The sequence below is a fragment of the Diabrotica virgifera genome, chromosome 3 (assembly GCF_917563875.1).
Source record: "Diabrotica virgifera virgifera chromosome 3, PGI_DIABVI_V3a".
Classification (NCBI taxonomy): domain Eukaryota; kingdom Metazoa; phylum Arthropoda; class Insecta; order Coleoptera; family Chrysomelidae; genus Diabrotica; species Diabrotica virgifera.
The window spans coordinates 29,664,878-29,689,631 of record NC_065445.1 but is presented as its reverse complement, the minus strand read 5'-3'; the positions used below and the strand labels follow the sequence as shown (position 1 = coordinate 29,689,631).

The window sequence follows — 24,754 nt, the reverse complement described above, 5'->3', positions numbered from 1 at the left end:
TCCACACCTCTCCTAATACTAGTCGTTATTTTCTCATACATATCTCTCACAATCTTTACATATTCTCCAGAGACTCCTTTCTTATTGAGTGCCCACCAGAGAATCTCTCGAGGAACTCTATCATATGCTTTCTCAAGGTCAATGAATACCATATGAGCGTTGGTCTCGTTGTTCCTGTATTTTCCCACCAACAGCCTTATAATGAAAATTGCATCTGTTGTTGATCTGCCGTCTCTTTACGTATCCGTGTATCAATTACTCTTTCCCATATTTTCATGGTGTGGCTAAGCAGTTTTATAGCCCTGTAGTTTGTACATTGTTGTATATCTCCCTTGTTTTTGTAGACAGGTACTAATATACTTCTTCTCTTCTCCATTCGTCTGGCATTTGTCCAACTTCCATAATTCTATAGACCTGCTAGTCAACTTAATCCTGTCTCTCCCAATGCTCTCCATACTTCCCCAGGAATGTATCTGAATCTGACGCGCTCGAGTAACTGTAAAAATCCCCGCTTGGCTCCCCTACCATAAGTATTTTTGAAAAATTTAAACACAGAATGAAAGATTACGTTATTACCGAGGGCCGTCTATAATGTATATTTTATTAAGTTACAGGGGTGAAAACAAAAGAAAATAGAATAGAATAGAATAGAAATATGCTTTATTGCCACTGAAAATTTTTACAATTTTATGGACAAAGCTTACATACAGTCAAAAGAAAAACATAATATAAATAACAAATAACAACTACAATTTACTAAAATTAGATAAATCGTCAATAATGTACAGTATAAGATATAAAAGCCAAGACAAAAACAATTTATTGCAAAATATATATAAATTGCAAATTGAACATACAACAAATAAAATAAAATAGGTACAACATAAGGAACTGACAAGTTTATGCTACTGCGCATGGAACCCAATTTTCTTAGTTATTCATTAAGAAATTCTTCTATTGAATAATTGGTCTTTTGGATAGATAGGCTTTTGTCATTTTTCGGAACTTAGGGAAAGATGTTGCAGATTTAAGTTGTAACGGAAGATGATTGTACAGTTTCTTTGCGGAATATAATATAGATTTCTTTACTAACTCAGTGGATGGAATCGGTAAATAAATATCAAAGATTGAATTTCTGGTGGAGTAAAGATGATTGGGCCTTGATGTAAAGACATGAAGGTGTTTACGAATTAAACAAACCGTTTCTAGAATATATAAAGATGGAAGTGTTAAAATTTCGTGATCTCTGAAGTAACTTCTGCAATGTGTAGATCTTCTGAGGCCAAACAAATATCTTATTGCTCTTTTTTGCAATCTAAAAATGACATCAAATTGAGCAGCTGTACTAGAACCCCAAAAAGGAAGACCATATCGAAGATGAGACTCGAACAACGAAAAATATGTTATTTTAGAAGATGCTAAATTGAGTTCCCTTGAGACAGATCGTATTGCATAGCAAGCTGAGGCGAGTTTCTTACTTAACGAATCGATATGAAGGGACCATTTGAGGTTGCTATCTAAAAAAATACCAAGAAATTTTACAGAATCAACAGTACTGATCTGGCTGTTATGAAGTGGCAAAGGTTGAAGAGCTCCTTTATAGGATAATGCTACTGTTTTATTTACGTTAAAAGAGAGTAAATTAGAGTCAGACCAGGTCTTTATCGTCAGTAGATCCGAAGTTATAGTTTCATGAAGAGATGCAATAGTTGAGTTGCTCCAAGTGATACTGGTATCATCAGCAAAAAGAAAAATTTTCCCATTGATTTTTAAATTAGTGATGTCATTTATAAAGATAAGGAACAGTATAGGACCCAATACTGAACCTTGTGGTACTCCACATACGATGTTTTTGAGACTAGAGTCAGTAACATTTGCTCTAACTAGTTGTTTCCGATTATTCAAGTAGGATTGGAACCAATTCAAAGAAATACCTCGAATTCCATAGAAATTTAGTTTTGTAATCAAGATGTCGTGATTTACACAATCAAAAGCTTTGGCATAGTCGCAGAAAACAGTGGCAGTATAAAGATTATTGTTTAGTGCTTGGTAAACCTCATGTAGTACAGAAAACATGGCATCAGTGGTACATTTATTTGTTAAAAAGCCGAACTGATTTTGTGATAAAATGTTGTTATCAACGATAAAGGACATAAGTCGAGTTTTAATGAGTCTCTCAATAATTTTGGAGAGTACCGGTAGTAAGGCAATAGGTCTATAGTTGCAGGCATCAGATTTTTCGCCACCCTTATGAAGAGGAATAATAATGGCTGTCTTTGGGCACTCTGGAAATTTACCTTTTTCGAAGGAATCATTAATTAGTGAGAGGAGGATTTCCAACACATTTTCTGTGAGATTAGAGAAAATTTTTATAGATAGTCCATCAGTACTACAGGATGATTTGCTTTTGATACAATTGATTGTTTGGATAAGTTCAGAGTTATCGACTGGTCGTAAAAAGAATGAATTCGAGACCTGTCTTGAATTAGGAAGATAGGAAATAGGATCTTGTTGCGGCAAAACTGTTGATGTTATATCTTTACTCACATTAACGAAGTAGTCGTTTAGACTTTCAGGATTTGGAAGGGAAAATGATTGAGCTGTGTGAGTTTTATTTCGAAGATCGTTTATTATAGACCAAGTCTCTTTTGCAACACTTTTAGAGCTTCCCAGACGATTTTGATAATAGGCTTTTTTAGCTGACCTGACAAGTTTTAGATATGTGGTCCTGTACTTCATGATATATTCAGTAACAGCAACGTTGGTAGTAAATTTCTTGATGTATAGTAGTGAACGCATATTCTTAGCTGATATAAAAAAATTTTTATGATTTTTAATTGAAAATATTTCATTCAAAAGAAACTTTTTATTATTTATTCTAAGGGACTACAACAAAATTGCAACATGTTGCAATGAGAGATCAGGTAAAAGTTCAATTGATGGCTGCGAAGGTTGATTGACATTCTGATTGGTGATATTCAGAACCTGCGAACTTTCTTTTGCAATACTGTTCTCTGAGTCGCTCAGATTCATGATTTCTGCATGATTTATTATGCCTACTTCATCAGCATCACTACAAGCAGATAAATGGTCAGCTAACTGGTCTAAAATACAGTCCGGAACCTAATCACATAGACGTCTCAATCGCTGTGTTCTTTGTCATATTAAATGAATCATTCGGTCCCATTTAAGATCACTAAAATAAAGTGAAATAATGGTTATTAAGGTATCAAGGGTATTATAAGGATAATAACTCTTGAGGTCACTGGTGTGTATCTCGAGGGCCCCTGGACCGAGGGATATACGATGACCGAAAGCAATATTATCCGTAATACACCTGGTGCCTTCAACATTTAATGTCCGACTAAGCAAATATTCTTTATATAAGAAAAATTTTGATGAATTTTGAGTTTTCAAATAAGTACCAACATTTACCTGAAAGTCGTAACGTAAATGAAGTAACCATATTTTACATAGGTTGTTATTTGTCAACTTCACAGTACCTAAAAAATAATTTTGCGACTGAGGTACAAAGTGTTCGAAATGTCCCAAAACACCGATCTACGGTGCTGTGGGTGCGCTTGTGCCAAATAAAAAGCTAGGAGGATTTGCGAGAAAGGAACATTTCCATTTTGAGGCCTGGCTGACGAAACAGTGCTTGGACCATATCGACGAAACCGTTTTGGTAGCTTATTTTCATGATTTGTCAGAGTGGTATTCTCCAAATTTCCTTTGGACAAAGTTCTCAATATTACGTCAAGAATTAATACTTTTGAAACGAAAACCACGATAGACTACCCCAGCTAATTGAAATAATATTTGAAAATATTAGAGAGATTTTGCACCTCTTATTTTGCAATTCCGTTATGGTTATCGTTATACTACGTCTGCGCAGTAGCGAATATATGATCCGTTATCGTTATTAAACATAAGGGATTCCGTAATTTACGGAGGTTTAAAGTAGTGCTTATCGTTATCGTTATAGTAATGGTTAAATTGCTTTGTTGCCAGAATGTAATAAAATCAGTAAAATTACATTTACATAGATTCTAATTTTGATGACCTATAAATTAAAATATTAAAAACTGTTCAAGTATATGCTTAAAATTATTAACGTTGTGAAGTGAGGTTTTGTTTAAATAACGATAACGATGACACGAAAAACCTACTTGACAGGCTGCAAAAACTCTGCTTTTTAACGTTGTTGCAATCGTTATGCTTAATAAAGTTAACCATAGCGGAGCCAAAATCAGCGGTTATTTTAAGAGGTGCAAAATCTCTCTATTACTCCAATCATCCAAGATAGCTATTGTTCACCCCAACCTAGCTCAGTCTCTCAGGATGTGTGTTCGTCTTATCCTAATTAGTCCTGTCGCCAGGGGGGGTACAACGGCCTCGTTAATTCAGATGGACTTACTCAAGTTTTTTTTATGTATTTTGACCCGTAGAACACGAATTTTTTGGGTAACAGTTGATCCGAATGTCGATAAGATTGTTATAGACCAAGAACTTGAGGAATCAAATAACAGCGATTTTTGGCAAAACAAAACAATATTTTGTATTTTTTGGGCCATTTTAAGTAAAAAATATTTCTACAAGTTTTTTCGTAGGATGCCCAGTTTTCGAGATAAACGCGGTTGAACTTTAAAAAAATCGAAAAATTGCAATTTTTGAACCCGAATAACTTTTGATTAAAAAATAAAATAGCAAGTCTGCTTACCGCATTTGAAAGTTTAAGTCAAATTATATCGGTTTTGATTATTTGCATTGGTAAAAATTTATTTTTTTATTGTTTAACAAAGCTATAAACACGTAGGGTTTCCCGTGCTTTTACATGCGTTTTAACGCATGTAACGTAGAAATAGTCTTGATTGCACTAGTACCTATTCTACCTACTCGTTCGATTTTAAATGAGAAATCATAGAAACATCACTCACGCACTAGTTGTTTGTAGCTTTGTTTAACAATAACACAATAAATTTTTAGCAATGCAAATAATCAAAACCGACATAATTTGACTTGAACTTTCAAAGGCGCTAAGCAGAATTGCTATTTTATTTTTTAATCAAAAGTTATTCGGGTTTAAAAATTGCAGTTTTTCGATTTTTTCAAAGTTCAACCGCGTTTATCTCGAAAACTGTGCATCCTACTAAAAAACTTGTAGAAATATTTTTTGCTTAAAATGACCCAAAAAATACAAAATATTGTTTTGTTTTGCCAAAAATCGCTGTTATTTGATTCCTCAAGTTCTTGGTCTATAACAATCTTATCGACATCCGGATCAACTGTTACCCAAAAAATTCGTGTTCTACGGGTCAAAATACATAAAAAAAACTTGGGTAAGTCCATCTGAATTAACGAGGCCGTTGTACCCCCCCTGGCGACAGGACTAAATCTTAGATATGAACTCTGATAATTTAGAATGAAAACAAACAAAAAAGTATTTTTTAACTAATCATGTTTATTGTTCAATAAAGATATAATAAAAATATGACTTATTAAATGGATTAACAAATATATTCAAATTCTTGACAAAAACTAACAATTCTGGATTATACTTATGGCTTTTGGTATCTGGTTCGCTGGTAACTTCTTGATGTCGAATGGTACTGCTGCTTCTACAACTAGTACTGGGGCTGTATTCTACCAGGCCTGCAGATGTGGTTGCAGTCTAGATGACATGTCCCTCGTTGTTTGGTCGCCGGCAATTAAGGATTATTGAAGCTCCCGGAGGGAGGACGGTGATCTTTATCCCAAAAACTAGAATACAGAACGAGTATAAGTGACAATCAAGAAGAAAAACCAAAAACGAGCCTTTGTAAAATAATGCTCAAAAACTAGTAGATGGCAAGGTAAATTAAATAGAATTAAGATTGATACTACTGGTTAAAATTTGATTACTAAACGTGCATATATGTAAATTAAAAAGATAGGTATATTTAAAACTAAAATATCAGAACACATGCTTTGACATTGGAGATTAGGTTAGATACGTAAAAATGATTATAAAAAGCTGTTAGATGGAGAAATGAAATTAAAATATGATAATATGTATTCTTGCCCCAAGAGAATATGGTCTAATGAAATAGATAAGGCCTTATGGACTCATCTCTTTAGATATATTAATTTTGCCCCTCCATTACTAATTGTCACTCTCATTGACATGACAGCGCAAAGTATGAGTAGATGGGCAACCATGTTCCGTATTGAAAGACAGATATCTAGTAGAGTCAGAATAAGAATAGAATATATGATAAGAATAGAATATATGAAGTACGTTCCGTATGATTATTTAGATTTTAGATGAAAATAGAGAGGAATTAAAGGATAATAAAAGAGGGCACCAAACAAGCTTTTAACGAAAAAGTAAGTTAAAACGAATAGAAGATAATTATGAAATACTCGAATAGAAAATAAAGTAAAATAATCATAACGTCTGCTCATAAGCATCATAAAGAGGAGAAAAACCGCTTTTGAACCTTTTCAATTAAATCCGTTTTAAAAGCTGTTGTTGGGGACCATATGCCTGACGCATATTCTAGATTTGGTCTTACAATGGCATTGTAGAGCCTTATAATTGTGTCAATATCAAAGTCCCTAGAATTACGTATAATAAAACCTAATATTTTATATGCCTTATTTACAATACTAAAAAGATGTTTATCAAAGCTCATGTTTGACTCAAAATTGACCCCCAGATCCCTAAATTCATTTCTCCTCTCTATAACTACACCATCTATATGATAATCTTCAATGATGAAATTTAATTTACGAGTAAATGTGACAACTGAACATTTGCTAATATTAAGTGACATCTTATTAATTCTAAACCAACCAGCCACATGACTTAGATCAGACTGTAACATATGACAGTCTTCATTACATGAGATTGTTCTAAAAAGTTTAAAGTCATCAGCATACAGTAGGCTGGTTGAAACAGTTACTGATGCTGCTAAATCGTTGATAAAAAGTAGGAATAGTAAAGGGCCTAAATTACTACCCTGTGGGACACCTGACTTGGCATTAAACTGACCTGAAAATGTTCCTCCCACCTTTACTATCTGTGATCTGTGAAGCAGGTAAGATTTCATAAAGTTATATGCATTCTCAGAGAAACCATATTCAACCAACTTATTTAAGAGCATGCCATGGTCCACCCGATCAAAAGCTTTTGCGCAGTCTGTATATATGACATCTAGCTGTTTTTTATTGACTATTGCATTACACGCATGTTCTGAAAATAGGCAAAGATTAGCAACTGTATATTTATCTGGGAGAAAACCATGTTGTGAAATTGTTATTGATTCTTTTACAAAATTATATATATTTAAATATAAAATATTTTCAAAAAATTTAGCGACTCCATTCAAGATACTAATTGGTCTATAATTATATATGTCACATTTTTTACCATTTTTATGTACAGGAGAGATCACAGCATTTTTTAAATAGCTGGGAAATCGATTTTGTTCAATTGCTAAATTAAATATAAAAACTAAAGGCTTAATTATAAACTCAGCACAATCTTTATAAATATAAGACGGTATCTCATCAGGTCCTGTGAACTTTTTTGGTTTTAATTTTTTAATGCTATTTAATATATCAGAATCTACAACTCTAGGAAACTTAAAAAGCCCCCAGCTTTCTTTATTTGAACTATAATCAGTGTCATCAGTTTCTGCATATACAGACTGAAAAAACTGTGCAAAAGCGTTAGCTATATTCTGAGAACCCTCGTAGCTCTCGGTGCCAAATACCATCTTCATTGGTACCCCACTAAGACCTGCTTTTCCTTTTAAAAATCCCCAAAAACTACTGGGATCATTTGTTAGGTTCTTTTCTATATTTTGTTTATATAATTTGTAATCATTTTTTGTTTGAAATTTTATATTTTTTCTGAGTGTTAAATACATACTCAACTCTTCTGCATTTGCCTTACCTTTTTTAACTAAACAATGCAGACGATTTTTTAACCTAATATTTTTAACCAGATCAATGGAGAACCAAGGCGGGAATTTTGCCACTGATTTATTCATTTTAACCTCAAATTTTGGTACTGATACATCCATAAAATCATACATCTTTGCATAGAAAAGACCCAAAGACCTGTCCACATCATCACATGTCAGTAGGTCAGACCAATCACATTGCTCAAGTAGCTTATATAACATCAAAAAATCACCTTTTGAGTAATCATATTTATAGTTTTTCATACAATGCTTTTCAGACTCTGATTTATCTATAATGATAGTGAAAGTAAGAGAAGGATGATATTTGTCTTCAGCAATCAGTGGACTATCTGACCTAATAACATCTGATACTGTAAGGTTTGACAATATGAGATCCAGCAATCTATTCATATGATTATATACTCCATTACATTGCTGCAAGTTGCCCATATTCAGAAACTGATGCAAAGAATGTTTTTATCACAGTCATAATTATTATTTTCAAAATTTGGCAAGTTAAAATCCCCTATTATTAACATATTTGAATTTTGATTTAAGATAACATCTTCAAAGAGATTTAAAAATGTTTCATACTTATATATACAACAGTTAGGTGGAAAATAAACAACAGACATATAAAATATGGTTCTTCTAAAATCTATCTTGACAATAATACATTCAATATCACAGCTTACTTCAATTATTTCATAAGGTATTTCTTTTTTGAGTGCCATCAGTACACCTCCGCCTCGATTCAAATCACGATCTCTTCTTACCACATTATATCTATCATCAAACAGCTCATTGTCATAAAATTCTGCATTCAACAAGTCTCTGATAGTGCAATAATATCATAGTCTTCAGATAATATGCTTGTGTATAATGTATCAGTTTTTGTCCTTAGACCACGAACATTTTGATAATAAATACGCAGAATTCCTTCTTTAGATTATAATTCTTTAATATGAGATTAGTACCTATACCCGAGGATCCTCCGGTGCTGTCGGCACCCTCTTCTTTGCTAAAAACCGTGATACAATTGCCCCATTGGGCCATATCTCTTTTCGCCATGCTTTTTTGAAATTCTCTTGATTAATAGTCACTTTCATTGATGCATAAATCTCTGGTCGTTTGGACTCATGTTTCTCGCAATTTACTTCGGGAAAATCATTTACAAGCATTTGCTTCAAATCTTCAGGTCTCGTATTAGGTGCCAATCGAGACACATGAAGTGATACATACTTAGGAATTACTTGGATACCAGTATCAACTTCATTTCTTCCAATAACGGATCTGCGGTTCCGTTGTTTATTTCTGGGTTTAACTGTTTCCCAGCCAACATTATCGTCGTTGGTTGATCCAAGCGCTTGTATTTCACGCATGACATTATTTTGGTGTGTCTGCAGAAGTGCCATCGTTACTGCTGTAGGGTCGATCTTATTATTATTAGGATTTCTTGTTTGTTTTTATTTTAAATTCGCTGCTGTCGCAGTCATCTTATTGTCATTCGTGTTTGAAGTTGACGGTTGAGATGTCATTTTGGTCAAACCTCCGTTTGCATTGTTACTAACAGCAGAAGATGGAAAATTACCATCAGTTTGACAATTAAATCTGTTCTGTGCTTGTGGTAGAGACGTATTGGTGGTTGCTTGCTGCAAGGTATTCTCCTTTTGACCTTGACTACTTTGCGTACCTGTACTTACTATTGATTTGCTTGGATTTTTTGTACCATTTTTTCCATAGGACAATACTTTGAGATCTTCTATTTTTTCTTCATAGCTTTTAATAAGCGCTTTTTGAACACTATTGGAATATTCCTTTTCTTCTAATAGCTGCTCCTTGAGCATAATTTCTTTTTTAAGAAACTGCATCTCTAAATCAGAATCATTCGTCTTGAAGTCTGCATTCTTCAGGATAAATTTGATGTGAAAGTAGGATTGTTCCAAGGCTTGGTGCTCAATCTTTATTTATTCTCATTAGCTTTGAATCAGATAACAGTAAAACCACAGGTTAACATTCCGTGGAGCTTAACGGATGCTGATGATGTAGTGTTAGCAGGAGATAGTGAAAGCGACGTAGAACAAAAACTGGAACAATAGAGGCAAACTCTTGAGAAAAAAAGTTTAAAACTTAGTAGCACAAAAACAGACTATTTGGAATGTTCATTTAAAAGTCGCTACGAAGAAAATAATAACTTTGGATGGTGAAAAGTAATGGTTTGAAGTATATAGGATCTGTATTACAGAGTAATGGGGAAATAAATGGAGATTCATACATTATAATTAGGGTTGGATGAATGATGTGGAAGTAAGCGAGTGGTGTGTTGTGTGTCATAGAAACATTCCAACGAAGATAAAAGGAAAAGTTTATAAAACAGCCATAAGACCGGATATGATGTACGAAACTGAGTGTTCGGCAGAAAAAAGAAAGAAGAACAACGAACGCATGTGGAGGAAATGGGAGTGATAAAAAATGATAAAATTAAGAATGAGTATACTAAGGATGGCACCAATTGAGGCCAATCACATAACCAGAATAAATTGGTACTTTCCATTAAAACTTTTTGCCATGCATCTTTTAAAGACACGCACATTAAATGAAACACATTTTTACATAATTTGCACACAACTGACTTAGAATTTACTATAAAGTTGTCGGAGCAAACTCGACACACGTTCGCATCGTCGGCCATCTTGACTCTCTGACTCTAAGTACCATCTGCTTCGCCTTATAATAAAAGGAAAAGTGGAGGGAAAGAGATGGATTGGTCGAAAGAAACTTTCATGGCTGCGTAATATTAGACAATGGTGTGATTCCACAGTAGAAGAATTATTTCGCGCAGCAGCCGATAGAGAGAGGTTTCAGGAAATTGTAAACATGATGACGGCCAACGTCTGAATACAGACACGGCACCTAAAGAAGAAGAATAAACTTGAATGAAAATAATTGAAATTAAAGGGAACATCCTCGTAGCTGGATTCATACCATAGTTATAAAAACTTACATACAAGCAAAAACTTCAGTTTGTATGATGGTATAGAATTTTAGTGTTAAATTTTCTTAAAAAGTGTCGTCCAAATACAGTAAAAGACAGAACGTTTTAGATCTTATTCAGGTCATCTTCAGTGCATTCCGTAAAGTAAATGAAACTAGCACTAGTTTTAAAGGTGACATTAAAATAAATGGTTTAATCTAGACATTTGTGGTAATTAAAATGATCCTAGATCGATGTTATAAAATTAATTTTAAATACTTAAAGAGCAATATAACTTCCTTGCTCGAATTAAACGCTAGGTTCTTGTCAGCTCGAATGACATTGGATGGAATGAATTTGGACTGTGTCATTCGAGCTGACAAGGTTTTGTTGTTGTTTTTAAGTATTTAAAATTATTCTTATAACATCGGCCTAGGGTCACTTTAATTACCACAATTTCTAAATCAAACCATGTTATATTTTGATGTCACCTTTGCAATTAGGGTGCTAGTTTCATTTAGTTTTTTACTCCATTCGGACGACATTTTTTAAGAAATTTTTAATGATACAATTTTATACCATCATACAAACTGAAGCCTTTACTTCTATGTAAGAAAATAATTCATTGTCAAATTATTCGTAAATTTAATAGGCCCTAGGAGGTTATTTTAAAAAATACCGCCCTACGGAAATATAGTTTTATATTTGACTGAATTTGATATAATGTCATTATTTGTCAAATCATAATATACCAGTCGGACATTAAATAAATTGTATAACTAGTAAAAGTAAATTGTTTAAATACTTACTGAGAGCACCCCCCTTGACAAATTCTTCACTTAACTCACTACACTCTAACATGCCTGTCAGAAAAATGCTCAAACAAAAGATATATGTATTTCGGCAACAGAAAATAGCAGACTCTAGACTCTACACCTACGAGCGTACTGTATAGGATGGGGTAGAGGAATAATCAGCACCGCGACTCTTCTATGAAAAATAGAATTTTTGAACCTGCGGAAACCTGCTGCGCGTGCGTGTAATTACTTGTTAACATACGACCTGGAACATGTAGGTTGAACAAAAGAATAACTATTTTCCAGGAAAATAATTCCTCAAGGTAAAAGAAACCCAGTACGTCTATTTAAGGATCGTTTGTAATATATTGCCATTAATGCATGCATAGTTATTTAATATTCAGTAAAACCTAATGAAGCAGAAGAAAGTCTTGACATATGTTAAGATCTCTTTTATAATTGTTGTGAAGTTAATCCTAAATATAGAATTGTAAACAGTAAATTATGAAATGGTATAAAACGCTGAGAAATTGGTAAAGTGCATCAGTTACACACCTAAATCAGCTTTGTATTTAGGGTATAGTTTTAAAGGTAAGAAATATCGTCATTTTGTTGTAGTTACTATTGAGTAAATATGAAAAATTATTATTTACTTACTTTTATGCTGTTGAAAAATAGCTTTACTATTGGTATTTATCAATGTACTTCTTCTTCTTTAAGTGCCGTTTCCATATCGAAAGTTGCATATGATCATCACTATCTTTACTCTATCTACCGCTGTTCTGAGGAGTTCTATTGAACTGCATTTAAACCCGTCCCTTAAATTCTTCAACCATAACACTCTCCCTATTCCTATACTCCTTCCCCCTCTTATCTTTCCCTGTATTATCAGTCTTAGTATTTGATATCGCTGTCCCCTCATTACGTATCCCATATATTTTAATTTCTTTATTTTTATTGTGTTTATTATTTCGTATTCTTTGCCCATTTCTCGTAAAACTTCCGTGTTCGTTTTCTTTTTTGTCCATGCTATTCTAAGATTCCTCCTCTAACACCATATTTCAAATTACTGTAGCTTCTTTATGTGTTCTTGCTTCAATGTCCAACTTCAAGTCCATATTGCAATGTCGAAAACATGTAGCATATCAGAGCTCTTACTCATAGTTCTAAAATATCTTTGTTGCAGAGAGCTGTTTTCATTTTTACAAACGCATTTCTTGCTACTTATATCCTGTCCCTTATTTCTGTTGTTTAATTGTTATTGTCTGAATTCCAAGTTCTTAGGTATTTTTATTTATTTACCCTTATAACGCGCAAGACGGGTTAGCACGTAGACAAATACAAAACCAAACACCACAGCACTAATGCTACTCACCTTGCAGTTATATAATATGTAGACCGTTGTCGTTCTTCAACGGTACTGGCTCCAAACTAACTCACCGGTGGCGGGGTGGATTCAAATAGAACGATTAAATATACCTGGGCGCCAGCTTCCTTTATTGCCAGCCAGTACAAACAGATAACTATAACTTATTCCCCAAATGAAGCAAAGGAAAAATAACAAGACACGAGTAACCCGTATACAACTTTTATTACCCTATGATGTAATCCTAACATCGGTTACGAGGTTGTCTCTTACGAACAGACTATACAAGTGATTAGGCGACATTAACTATCTCAATTAATTAATAAGAGTGACTACAAGTAGTATTTAAGTGACAAATTCATCTAAATATTATTTAAAAAAATATTCAAGGTGACAAAATTATCTTAGAGCAATATGATTATTTAAATTAAAAATCCACTATTTCCAATATATATTCTCCCCATACATTAAATTCAATTAAAAAAAAAAAATAACAACAAAGCTGGTAACAAAGACTGAAAGATGTTCCTTCCTCAACACGAACGGACTTCAGGTAACGCGGCAGTTAGCAATGGGCCCATAGCGTACGCAAGCGCAGAATGAAAACACACCGTAAGTAAATATTTAAAAAGTTTTAAATTATAGATTCCAATAAAATTCCTGCCTTTGCCCCATTACAATTTTAACTGTGACGTAGATATTTTAAAAACTTTAAATGCTGTGTACTTTAAATAAATAGTAGGAATAAAAAAATAGAAGTGGAGAACTAGCTCCAAGTATTACACCCTCAACCTATAGGTATACCTGTCCATGAAAAATAAGTTAAATTAACAACAACAAAAATTATTAAAGTATCAGATCATCCTCTTAATAAAGTTTAGATTAAAATATTATCAAATAATAGAGTTCATCCTCTTAATGATTTTCAAAAGAAAATAAAGTTCAATTAAAACATGAGCAAGTAACTATAACTTTTTGTTGTTAAACTTTTAAATTAATAAAATGAAATAAAAAAAACTTAATTCACAATGTCCTCCAGATATGAGATGACCATGACATCTCCCACAGACTAAGCAGGGCTCATGATTCTATCATCAGGTCCATCAGTCGCAGTCCATCCATTGTCATACCATGACGCTCAAATGGCCTCCCCGTCGAAAGCGTGTTACTTCAAAAAACGATATCCCGTACTAAAACCCTTAAATAAAAAATAGTCCCATTAAGTACCCGTATGATGTACTTTATTTTACAAAATTTAAATGTCCCCAAAAATAACAAATAGCTGTTTCGATTAAGTATTTTATTTCTCAACAACATTAGAAAAAAAACTACTTTGAAGAGCACTTCAACAAATAAATGCCTTCATAAATATGTCTATATAGTTTATTATAATTAAATCCTCTATGGTAAAATAGCCGTTTCTAAGTTATCCCACCCCATGTAATGAAACAAAAGAATATTATATCCAAATGCTGCTAAACCCATCCCAGTATAATATATTATATTATTAAGGTGATACAGTAGCGATCAACAGGTAGCCAAAACGCGTTCCAAAATTGCGGCTGTAAATTTGAATATTTTTTCGAGATATTTGGCACACGTATTTGTAATATAATAAAGAATGGCGGTACAGAGCCCAATTTGGAAAATATATTAATATGTGGAAATTACTCTGTAATTAAATACAATATTAAAAAAACGAGCCTGTACCGCCATTAAGAAGAACAAAAAAATACACTTTCTTCAAATAAACTTTTTTATCAGATGCCTAGATTTTGCGTCATTTTGGAACTACTAATGAAATAAAAAATTTTAGTAGTTCCAAAATGACATAAAATCTAGGCATTGGATAAAAAAGTTTATTTGAAGAAAGTGTATTTTTTTGTTCCTCTTAATGGCGGTACAGGCTCGTTTTTTTAATATTGTATTTAATTACAGAGTAATTTCCACATATTAATATATTTTTCAAATTGTTCTCTGTACCGCCATTCCTTATTATATTACGAATACGTGTGCCAAATATCTCGAAAAAATATTCAAAATTACAGCCGCAACCTTGGAACGCGTTTTCGCTACCTGTTGATCGCTACTGTTTCCTCTTAAGATCATATTACCAAAATCTGCAGCTTAAATTTAAAATACGTTTTAAAATTATTCCTTTAAACGTAGCTACTTTTTTCATCCAATCAACTTTTTACACCTACAGTAAAAGAGTTGACAAGCAAACGAATTTGACTCTTTTATTATTAACCTACAGCTATAAAAAAAAACAAAAGAACAACGACATACCTGTTTTCCGTCCAACGCAGGGTTAAAATTAATTTCGTCACTTATTTTCTTTTTTCCTTCAGTGTAATCGTTTTGTAACTACTCCGGTTTGAAGCAAATTAATCCGAATTATAATCAGTTTTTTCCCATTCAATATTAATAAAACTTCCTCAAGAATCTTATCACTTTAATCACCAGGTAGTAGGGAAAGTCCACCAAAAATGTGGTTGTATCCAACAAAATATACAGGGTGTCCCGAAAAGATTGGTCATAAATTATACCAGACATTCTGGAGTCAAAAATAGTTCGATCGAACCTAACTTACCTTAGTACAAATGTGCTCATAAAAAAAGTTACAGCCCTTTGAAGTTACAAAATGAAAATCGATTTTTTTCAATATATCGAAATCTATCAGAGATTTTTTATTGAAAATGGACATGTATCATTCTTATGGGAGGAGCATCTTAAAACAAAATTATAGTGAGATTTGTCCTCCATAAAAAATTTGTGGGGGTTTTGTTCCCTTAAACCCCCCCAAACTTTTATGTACGTTCCAATTAATTCATTATTGTGGTACCATTAGTTAAACACAACGTTTTTAAAACTTTTTTGCCTCTTATTATTTTTTCTATAAGCGAGTTTTTATCGAGATGCGGCTTCTTTTTTAATATATTTACATACAAATTTTATGAGGGTTTTGTTCCTCCCAAATGTTTGTGTACTTTCCAATTAAACTATTATTGTGGTACCATTAGTTAAACACAGTGTTTTTAAAACTTTTTTGCCTCTTAGTCTTTTTTGATAAGTCACCTTTTATCGAGATGTGGCTTCTTTTTCAAAATATACCCAAAAATGTACATTACAAATAAATTTTCAAATTCTAACAGGTCTCTATAATCGTACAAATATACATAATTTACGTACCATATACAAATATGTGGTGGATTCGACAAATATTCAAAATATCTCGATAAACACTGGCTTATCGAAAAAGTACTAAGAGGCAAAAAAGTTTTAGAAACACTGTGTTTAACTAGTGGTGCCACAATAATAATTTAATTGGAACGTACACAAAAGTTTGGGGGGGTTTAAGGGAACAAAACCCCCATAAAATTTTTATGGGGCGCACAAATTTCACTTTAATTTTTTTTTAAGATGTTGCTGCTATAAGAATGCCACATGTTCATTTTAAATAAAAAATCTCTAAGAGTTTTCAATATATGAAAAAAAATCGATTTTCATTTTGTAACTTCAAAGGGCTGTAACTTTTTTTGTGTGCACTATTGTATATAGGTAAGTGAGGTTCAATCAACCGATTTTTGTCCCCAGAATCTGTGGTATAATTTATGACCAACCTTTTCGGGACACCTTGTATATTTGATCACCTTAAGGTAATTTTCTCCACGCAATTTTTAGTAATAGCTCCGATGACCAGCCTACGCAAAGAACCATACCTAACAACGACTCGTTTGTCAAAAATGGCGCTCCATCGCCTTAGGCAAGCCGCACACTAAGGCAGGCCGCACATCAAAGAAACATGAAACGTAAATTACGTTTCATGGAAATAAACCACTGCTAAACAAATATATGTCCGGCCATTTATTAAACTCTCCGAAAATAAAAATGTGTCATGAGCATGAATTACACTCGTTTCATTGGTAGGCGGACTTTGAGATTTGTTTAGCAGTGTTTTCTTTTTATGAAACATGTTTTTCGTTTCATGTTTCATGTTTTTCGCTTCATGTTTCTTTGGTGTGCGGCTTGGCTAACGAAACATGAGACTTAAAACATGAAACATGAAACGTAAAACACGTTTTATGTAAATAAAACACGGCTAAACAAATCTTGAAGTCCGCCTACCAATGAAACGAGTGTGATTCGTGCTCATAAAACATTTTTATTTTCGGAGAGTTTCATAAATGGCCGGACGTTTATTTATTTAGCAGTGTTTTATTTCCATGAAACGTGATTTACGTTTCATGTTTCTTTGATATGCGGCCTTAGAGAGAAATAGAAAATTAAAACAAAACACATGCGCCACAAGAGGCCATGTTTCGAATATGTCAAGTAAGTACACCTAATTCAACAATTTTATTAATTGTTGGTGTTATCATTTACGTATAAAGGTAGAACTGGTTGTCTACACTCGAGGGGAATGTCTTTTCTTAGCAAAAATATTATACCGTTACACCCTTTCTATCGATACATTTCCCAATAGTATAGTATAGTTGATCCAAAAGATGGCATAACCCAGACATCCAAAGTGAAAGTTATCCTTCAACACCAAATTGTTCTATATGGTCCACACAATGTCCAGAAAAAAGTCACACCATTTTGAGCGTCGGGTTTGGGGGGGGAGAGGGGGGAGAAATCGATAAATTCGTAGTTTCTTAAGTTTCTCGCCAATATTTCTAAAACTATGCGGTTTAGCATGAACAAACCTCTATTCAAAATTGTTCTACATTAAATTTGAAATAAAAAAGGCCCTATGCATAATCTTTCTAAAATGAATTGTTCCAAAGTTACGGAGGTGGTATAGTATAACTGGTCCAAAAAAAGGCCTAACCCAAACATCCAAAGTAAAAGTTTTCCTCCAACACCAAAATGTTCTATATGGTCCACATGTTGTTCATGAAAAAGTTACACCATTTTGAGCGTCCGGTTTGGGAGGGAGATGGGAGAGAAGCCGGTAAATTAGTAGTTTTTTTACTGTTTTCGTCAATGTTTCTAAAACTATGATTTAGCGTAAACAATGTTATATACAAAAATGTTCTACATGAAATTTAAAACAAAAAATGTTCTATACATAATTGTTATAAAGTCAACGGTTCCAGAGTTGCGGAGGGTGAAAATCGAGGTTTTCGATACTTTTTATATTTTTTGGGCAATATTTATGATATAACTATACCAAAAACCCAGACGTCCAAAGTGAAAGTTATCCTCCAACACCAAATTGTTCTATATGGTCCACGTAATGTTCAGAAAAAAGTCACACCATTTTGAGCGTCGGGTTTGGGGGGGAGAGGGGGGAGAAATCGGTAAGTATAAAAAGTATCGAAAACCTCCACTTTTCACCCTCCGTAACTCTGGAACCGTTGATTTTATAACAATTATGTATAGAAACTTTTTTGTTTTGAATTTTATGTAAAATATTTTTCTATAGAACATTAATTACGCTAAAGCATAGTTTTAGAAATATTGACGAAAAACTTAAAAAAACTACTAATTTACCGACTTTTCCCCCATCTCCCCCCCAAACCGGGCCCTCAAAATGGTGTAACTTTTTACTGAACAATTTGTGGACCATATAGAACAATTTGGTGTTGAAGGAAAACTTTTACTTTGGATGTCTAAGTTAGTCCTTTTTTTGGACCAATTATACTATACTACCTCCGTAACTTTGGAACCGTTCATTTTAGAAGGGTTATGCATATGGCCTTTTTTATTTCAAATTTAATGTAGAACAATTTTGTGTGGAGGGTTGTTCATGCTAAACCGCTTAGTTTTAGAAATATTGACGAAAAACGTAAAAAACTACGAATTTGCAGATTTCTCCCCCCTCTCCCCCCCAAACCCGACGCTCAAAATGGTGTGACTTTTTTCTGAACATTATGTGGACCATATAGAACAATTTGGTGTTGGAGGATAACTTTCACTTTGGATGTCTGGGTTTGGGTCTAACTATACCATACTACAAATGCATGTTTGTTTTTATATCTGTTTTCATAGTAGATCCAAATCCGAAATCAGAATTTGATTCAAGAATAGAGCAATTACGAACAGCCTTTTTGAAGATGAGGAACTATCTGAGTAACCAAAAACTGAAAATCCGATATCGGATGATAAAATGATTTATCCACTCTATTCCTGTTTATGGTGCCGAAGCTTCGCCTGTTAATGTTGACTTAATGAAAAGCTGGAAGCTTTTGAGATGTGGCTTTTACGAGAATTTTGAAAATACCATGGACCGATCATATTAAGAACGAAATGGTGTTGCACAGATTAGGAAAAGGCAGAGAATTTAAACCACCAAGGAGATCATCAAGGAGAAAGACAGCATATTTGGAGCACATACTTAGAAAGGATAAGTACGAGTTATTGCAGCTAATTATGAATGCTAAAATCGAAGAAAAATGGTCCTTGTAGACGACTTTTAAAAAAAGCAGAAGATAAAGACAAATTTGTACTGGTTATAGCCAACTTTCATTAGTAGAGTCGGTACTAGAAGAAGATAGATCTACATTTTTGTTGCTATATTTTTTACAGCTGAGTAAAGAAAAATACTTAATCATTTTAATTTATATTTCCAGATGCATCTTCAATCCACACTCATCTTTATTTTGATCAACTTCTACTGTTTTACTTGTTCGCCATATTATGTAAATAATCTTTCAAAACGTTCACAGAAAACCTGTGGTCACAGGTTAACAGATAGGCTTAATAGGATATGCCTAGGAAGGTATTGGTCACCAAATAGCAACAACAAAAGAAGTACAGGTAAGTACAAATATCTACAAACATCTACACAAAAAAAATTCGATTGGACCTAACTTACGTTAGTACAAATGAGCAAAGAAAATCAAAACTGAATAACCATTTCCAATTTCGTTGCAACACGAAACTACAGCCGCATCATCATTCCAGTCGAATCAGAGAGTGCAGCAAGCACCTCTACCGGTTTCGAAACTTATTAGTCTCTCATCAGGAGGCACATATGCTGCTATCTCTGACCCAAATAGGACAAACCCCGGCGTGCAGTCACTGGTTGCAACGATCGAAATGGCAGTGATATCCTAGCGACAACTGCTAGCAAAAAACTAAGTTTTCAATCTAATAGCACATAAAACAACATCCAAAAATGTTATTCTACATCCCACCAGACTGAAAACAATGTGAACCTTCTCTGGTAACACCTCCGAGGCTTCTACAAGTTAAAAGCCATAACGTTTTTATGTGCTATTAGATTGAAAACTTAGTTTTTTAGTTTTTTGTGCAAAGAAAAGTTACAGCCCTTTAAAGTTGCAAAATTAAAATCGATTTTTCCAATATCGACGACGGAAAGACAGGACCTCGTAACTGACAAATTTGCATAAAATGAGTTACTTCAGTTTTCGCTTTAGAATAAGTGTAGCAGCACTTATTAACCAGCGTTTAAATCTGGGAAAATTTCCGGAAGGCTTTAAGTTACAGAAAACGGTATTACTAAACATAATAAGATATACTCTAAATAAAAAGTTACTCTATTTTTTGGTCTCCTGTAAAATCATCTTGCCACTTACGAGTTCCTGCTTTTCCGCCGTCGATATATCGAAAACAATTAGAGACTTTTTATTGAAAATGGACATGTGGCATTCTTATGGCAGGAACATCCTTAAAAAAATAACAATGAAATTTTTGCACCCCATAAAAATTGTATTCCCCTTCCCTCCCAATATTTGTGTACGTTCCAATTAAATTATATTTGTGGTTCCATTAGTTAAACACAACAATTTTAAAAATGTTTTGCCTCTTAGTACTTTTTCGATAAGCCAGGTTTCATCGGGCAATTTTGAACATTTGTAAAACCCCCACATATTTTTAAATGGTTAAGTAAGATTATAGAGACCTGGTAATAATATTCCAATAGTACCAAATAATATTATATTTTATATTTCTTTATCAGAAGAGTTCGAATTTCTATTCTATCGTAGAGCGCGTTGAAATAATTTCCATTTTTTTTAAATAGAAGGGGTGAAAGGAGAAAAGGGAAATTATTTTATCAGCTTCGTCAAGATAAGCAATTGTATCACTTATACGTATTAAAATTAGTTAATAACTATTTATGATATAAGCGTTAAAAGTACAATTTTAAGGCACGCATGTGAAGGTTTCACATGAATGCCTTAAAAATGTACTTTTGACACGTAGGATCATAAAATATTTTTTCTACAAACATTGTAGTGTTAAAAGTACATTTTTAACATTAATTGTACTATTATTATCAATGTTAATAAATGAAATATAATTATCTTCACGTTTGCTTTCAGAATTTGACATTTCACTTTTAACTGCAGTGCCTTAAAAATTTTAAAGCAACCATTGCTTTAAGTGATATTTTTAAGGCTTCTATGGAGTGATAAAAATTGCATTTCTAACACGTTTGTAGAAAATAGTTATTTATGAAACAGTTCGTGAAGTATGCTTTTTGCAAACGCACGCGATGTTTAGAGCTCGAGCGACAGCGGAGCGAGTGCTATACATCGCGTAAGTTCGCAAAAGGTACTTCACGCACAGTTTCATACACTATTTTATCTACGATAAACAAATAAAAAAATTTTTAACTCTTTGTCACTGGAACTCATTCCTACTCTACAATTTTTAGAACTTTGACATTTAAAAATTCTAACTTCTTTCAAAACCACAAAACTGTCAAAACTTTTGTTGTAATTTATTGCTCACATGTCATCACCATCACAACGCGAAAGTTAAGGATATTTGATTATATGAAAGTGTGCCAAAAAACAGTGCGAAAAAGTAAATCCCATTTAAAATACATTGTTACTTCCAGAGATATGTAAAGAAAATAGATCAGGCTAGTCATATGCCACTCAATGCATCGGGGTGTAACGCCGATATCAAGTACGGTGGTCTAGCTATCTTTGTCTGTCGTGCGAGTGTGAGCGTATCTACCAAGAGGTGGGAATAACGGAACGACAGTGACACACAGGCGGCGGCCATCATATGCTAGAGAGAGAAAGCTAAGCGCCGGTAGAGAGAGATAGATAGACCACCGACCCGAACTGTTCCGCGTTACTGCGTTACGCTATTTTTCGAACTGGCCTAATCTATTCTGTTATATGTATGGTTACTTCACGCACACTTTAAATCCTTCACCCACCGCTATCTATAATGACAGTTTTTACAAACTAAAAACTTATACATAATATGAGATAGAGTAGATAAAAAAATATGAAGCGGGATCATTGGCTCATAATCAGTAGATGATCCCTTTGGAACGAAATTTACTTTTTTTGCTAAAATCATCTAATCTTTGGTCTGTGAAGATTTACGATAGGTTATCTATCTCACTTTTAAATTTCTAAGGTTCAATTTTAAGTTCTAAGAGTTCAAGCTATATTTAAAGGTTCAGAAAACCTGACAATTAAGCAATATTATTCTGAGTTTAATGCTATTTATTTTGTTTTTATTTTTACTCATTTAGTTTTAAATATTACTAAATATTTAGTTATTTATTTGTTTATTTTTCAGATAACGATGTAATGAACATGGACAACGACTTTTTAGACACTATCGACTCTGATTACAGCAACACCGATGTAATTTATCCTTACGTTTCAACCGATCCAGTATTCTCTCTTCTTCTCCCCAAAAAAATTCAAAAATCATTTGGAATCGTCAACGAATGCTGCTATAACGCTTGTACAGACGATACCATAGGAGAATATTGTGCAGAATAGGCCAAAGAAACTTGTCTGTAAAGATTGTTTACTAAAATATTTATGTAAATTTCAATTTATTTAATTTGTAATAAATTGCATCAACCAATTTTTGTTTTCACTGTAACCTATATAATATAACTACTCTTCATTAGATGCACAATATCTGCGAGTGAGTTGCTACTCATTTGGATAAGAATATAAGTAAATACTGACGAAAATCTAACAAAAAAAATAACAGATTCCATCAATGAGTTGTTTAAGAGCCTACAGTTGAGGGTCATCAATATAACTTCAGGAGAGTATGATAAGCTTTTTCGAAAGTTCTGCGAAACTTTGGCAACAGTGTCAATATTTGACATTATCTAAGATCAACATTTTAACAATATACTCACAAGTCCACTAAATGGAAATAATAGAAAACAATTTTATTATTAGTAAATAAATATGGGTGAAAATTTTATGTTTACATAGGTATTTGCACGAAATAATAATAAAACAATAATAAATAATAATTTCGCTGTGAAGCGAATCAAGAGCCGTCTTATTCTATTTAGTTCATAGAGCGCCAAAATCATCCTAAAACTAGTTTCAACCTTTTTTTTGAAATACAACTTTAAATGTTTTTAAACCAATAATAATATTTTTCGAATTTAAGATCGTCCTAAAACTTTATATACTCGCATTAGAATTCGAAATATTTTTACGTAAATATACTTACCTATACATAAAACTCACAATTAACAATAATCTATTTTTTCAAATAGTCCAACAACTTAGTTCTATTGCATAAAAATATAATAAATTAATTATAAAATAAACACTACTTCCCTATGAATCAACACTAACGAATTCTTAAAATAATACACTACTGCACTGAAAAGATATCGACCAGATAAGAGAATCGTGTTGTTACACTTAAAAATCTGACGCAGGTTTGTCAAAATGACAGTGACTATTTCTCGATGTTGCCTAATCAGTTATTTAGTTATAATATGTGATCGATTTCCTGCTAGAGATAAATATTTTTAGTAGTTCGAATATGACACAAAATCTAAACATAGGATAAAAATAGTTTATTTGAAGGAAGTTTATTTTTTTGTTTTTCTTAATGGCGGTACAGGCTCGTTTTTTTAATATTGTATTTAGTTATAATTTCCACATACTAACATATTTCTCAAACTGGGCTCTGTACCGCCATTCTTTACTTTATTACGAATATGTGTGTCAAATATCTCGCCACAATATTCAAAACTAAAACTGCAATTTTGGAACGCGTTTTCCGTTTTGATGACACGGTACTGTAGCGTCTTAAACACAAAATCTGTAACTAAGTTAAAATTGTAGATAATTAGAATATTTAATTCAGACTGTCGATGGCTTTATACCCCATGGAAAAATTACTGGCAGTTTTTCTTTAACTGGAATATCTAGGAGAAGTCAGTAAAAAAAGCGCATCATCTCGTGGGGTCAAATTTGACCCCACAAGTTTAAATGCCAAGTTTCCATACCAAAATATAGATTGCACAAAGGTCCATCTTTAACCATATGGGGGTTTTTTCAAGGGCCACAACCTTTCTCATGGACTTTTAACGAAGATATATGACGAAAATTGGAAGCATTTCAGATGTTGCTATATGGTAGAATTCTTAAAATCTTATGGACTGATCGTGTCACAAAATGAGAAAAGTCCTTGGAAAAATGGGGAAGAACCGAGAGGTACTAACCACTATCAAATCTAAAAGTTAGAATACTTTAGACACATTATGCGAAATAAATCCAGACATGCCCTCCTACAAGTCATCCTGCAAGGAAAATATTTGGAAAGCGAGGTCCAGGAGGAAGACATCCTGGTTAAAGAACCTGAGAACCTCGTTCAACACAACATCTGTGCAGCTTTTTCGCGTTGCTGCAGATAAAGTGAAGAGTGCCGTTACGATCGCCAACATTCGTCACGGATAGGC

The 24,754-nt window shown here is 33.2% G+C and overlaps 2 protein-coding genes across 2 annotated transcripts in view; one reads left to right on the top strand and one right to left on the bottom strand.

Annotated features, from left to right (window-relative positions):
• LOC114324237 (uncharacterized) overlaps window positions 1-24,754 on the bottom strand; it is a 157,450-nt gene that overhangs the window by 43,218 nt on the left and 89,478 nt on the right. The window lies entirely within an intron of this gene.
• On the top strand, window positions 12,224-22,899 carry LOC114324240 (uncharacterized). The gene is made up of 3 exons (XM_028272028.1): window positions 12,224-12,311; window positions 19,665-19,851; window positions 22,603-22,899. The coding sequence occupies exons 2-3, from the start codon at window positions 19,665-19,667 to the stop codon at window positions 22,809-22,811; spliced, it is 396 nt and encodes a 131-aa protein (XP_028127829.1). The 5' UTR covers window positions 12,224-12,311; the 3' UTR covers window positions 22,812-22,899.

What these genes read in the sequence shown, in the direction of transcription:
- LOC114324240 (XM_028272028.1), top strand. Translation starts at nt 19,665, where the DNA reads ATGCATCTTCAATCCACACTCATCTTTATTTTGATCAACTTCTACTGT. An exon ending in CAACAACAAAAGAAGTACAG is followed by an intron (nt 19,852 to 22,602) that starts GTAAGTACAAAT and finishes TTTATTTTTCAG; the next exon opens with ATAACGATGTAATGAACATG.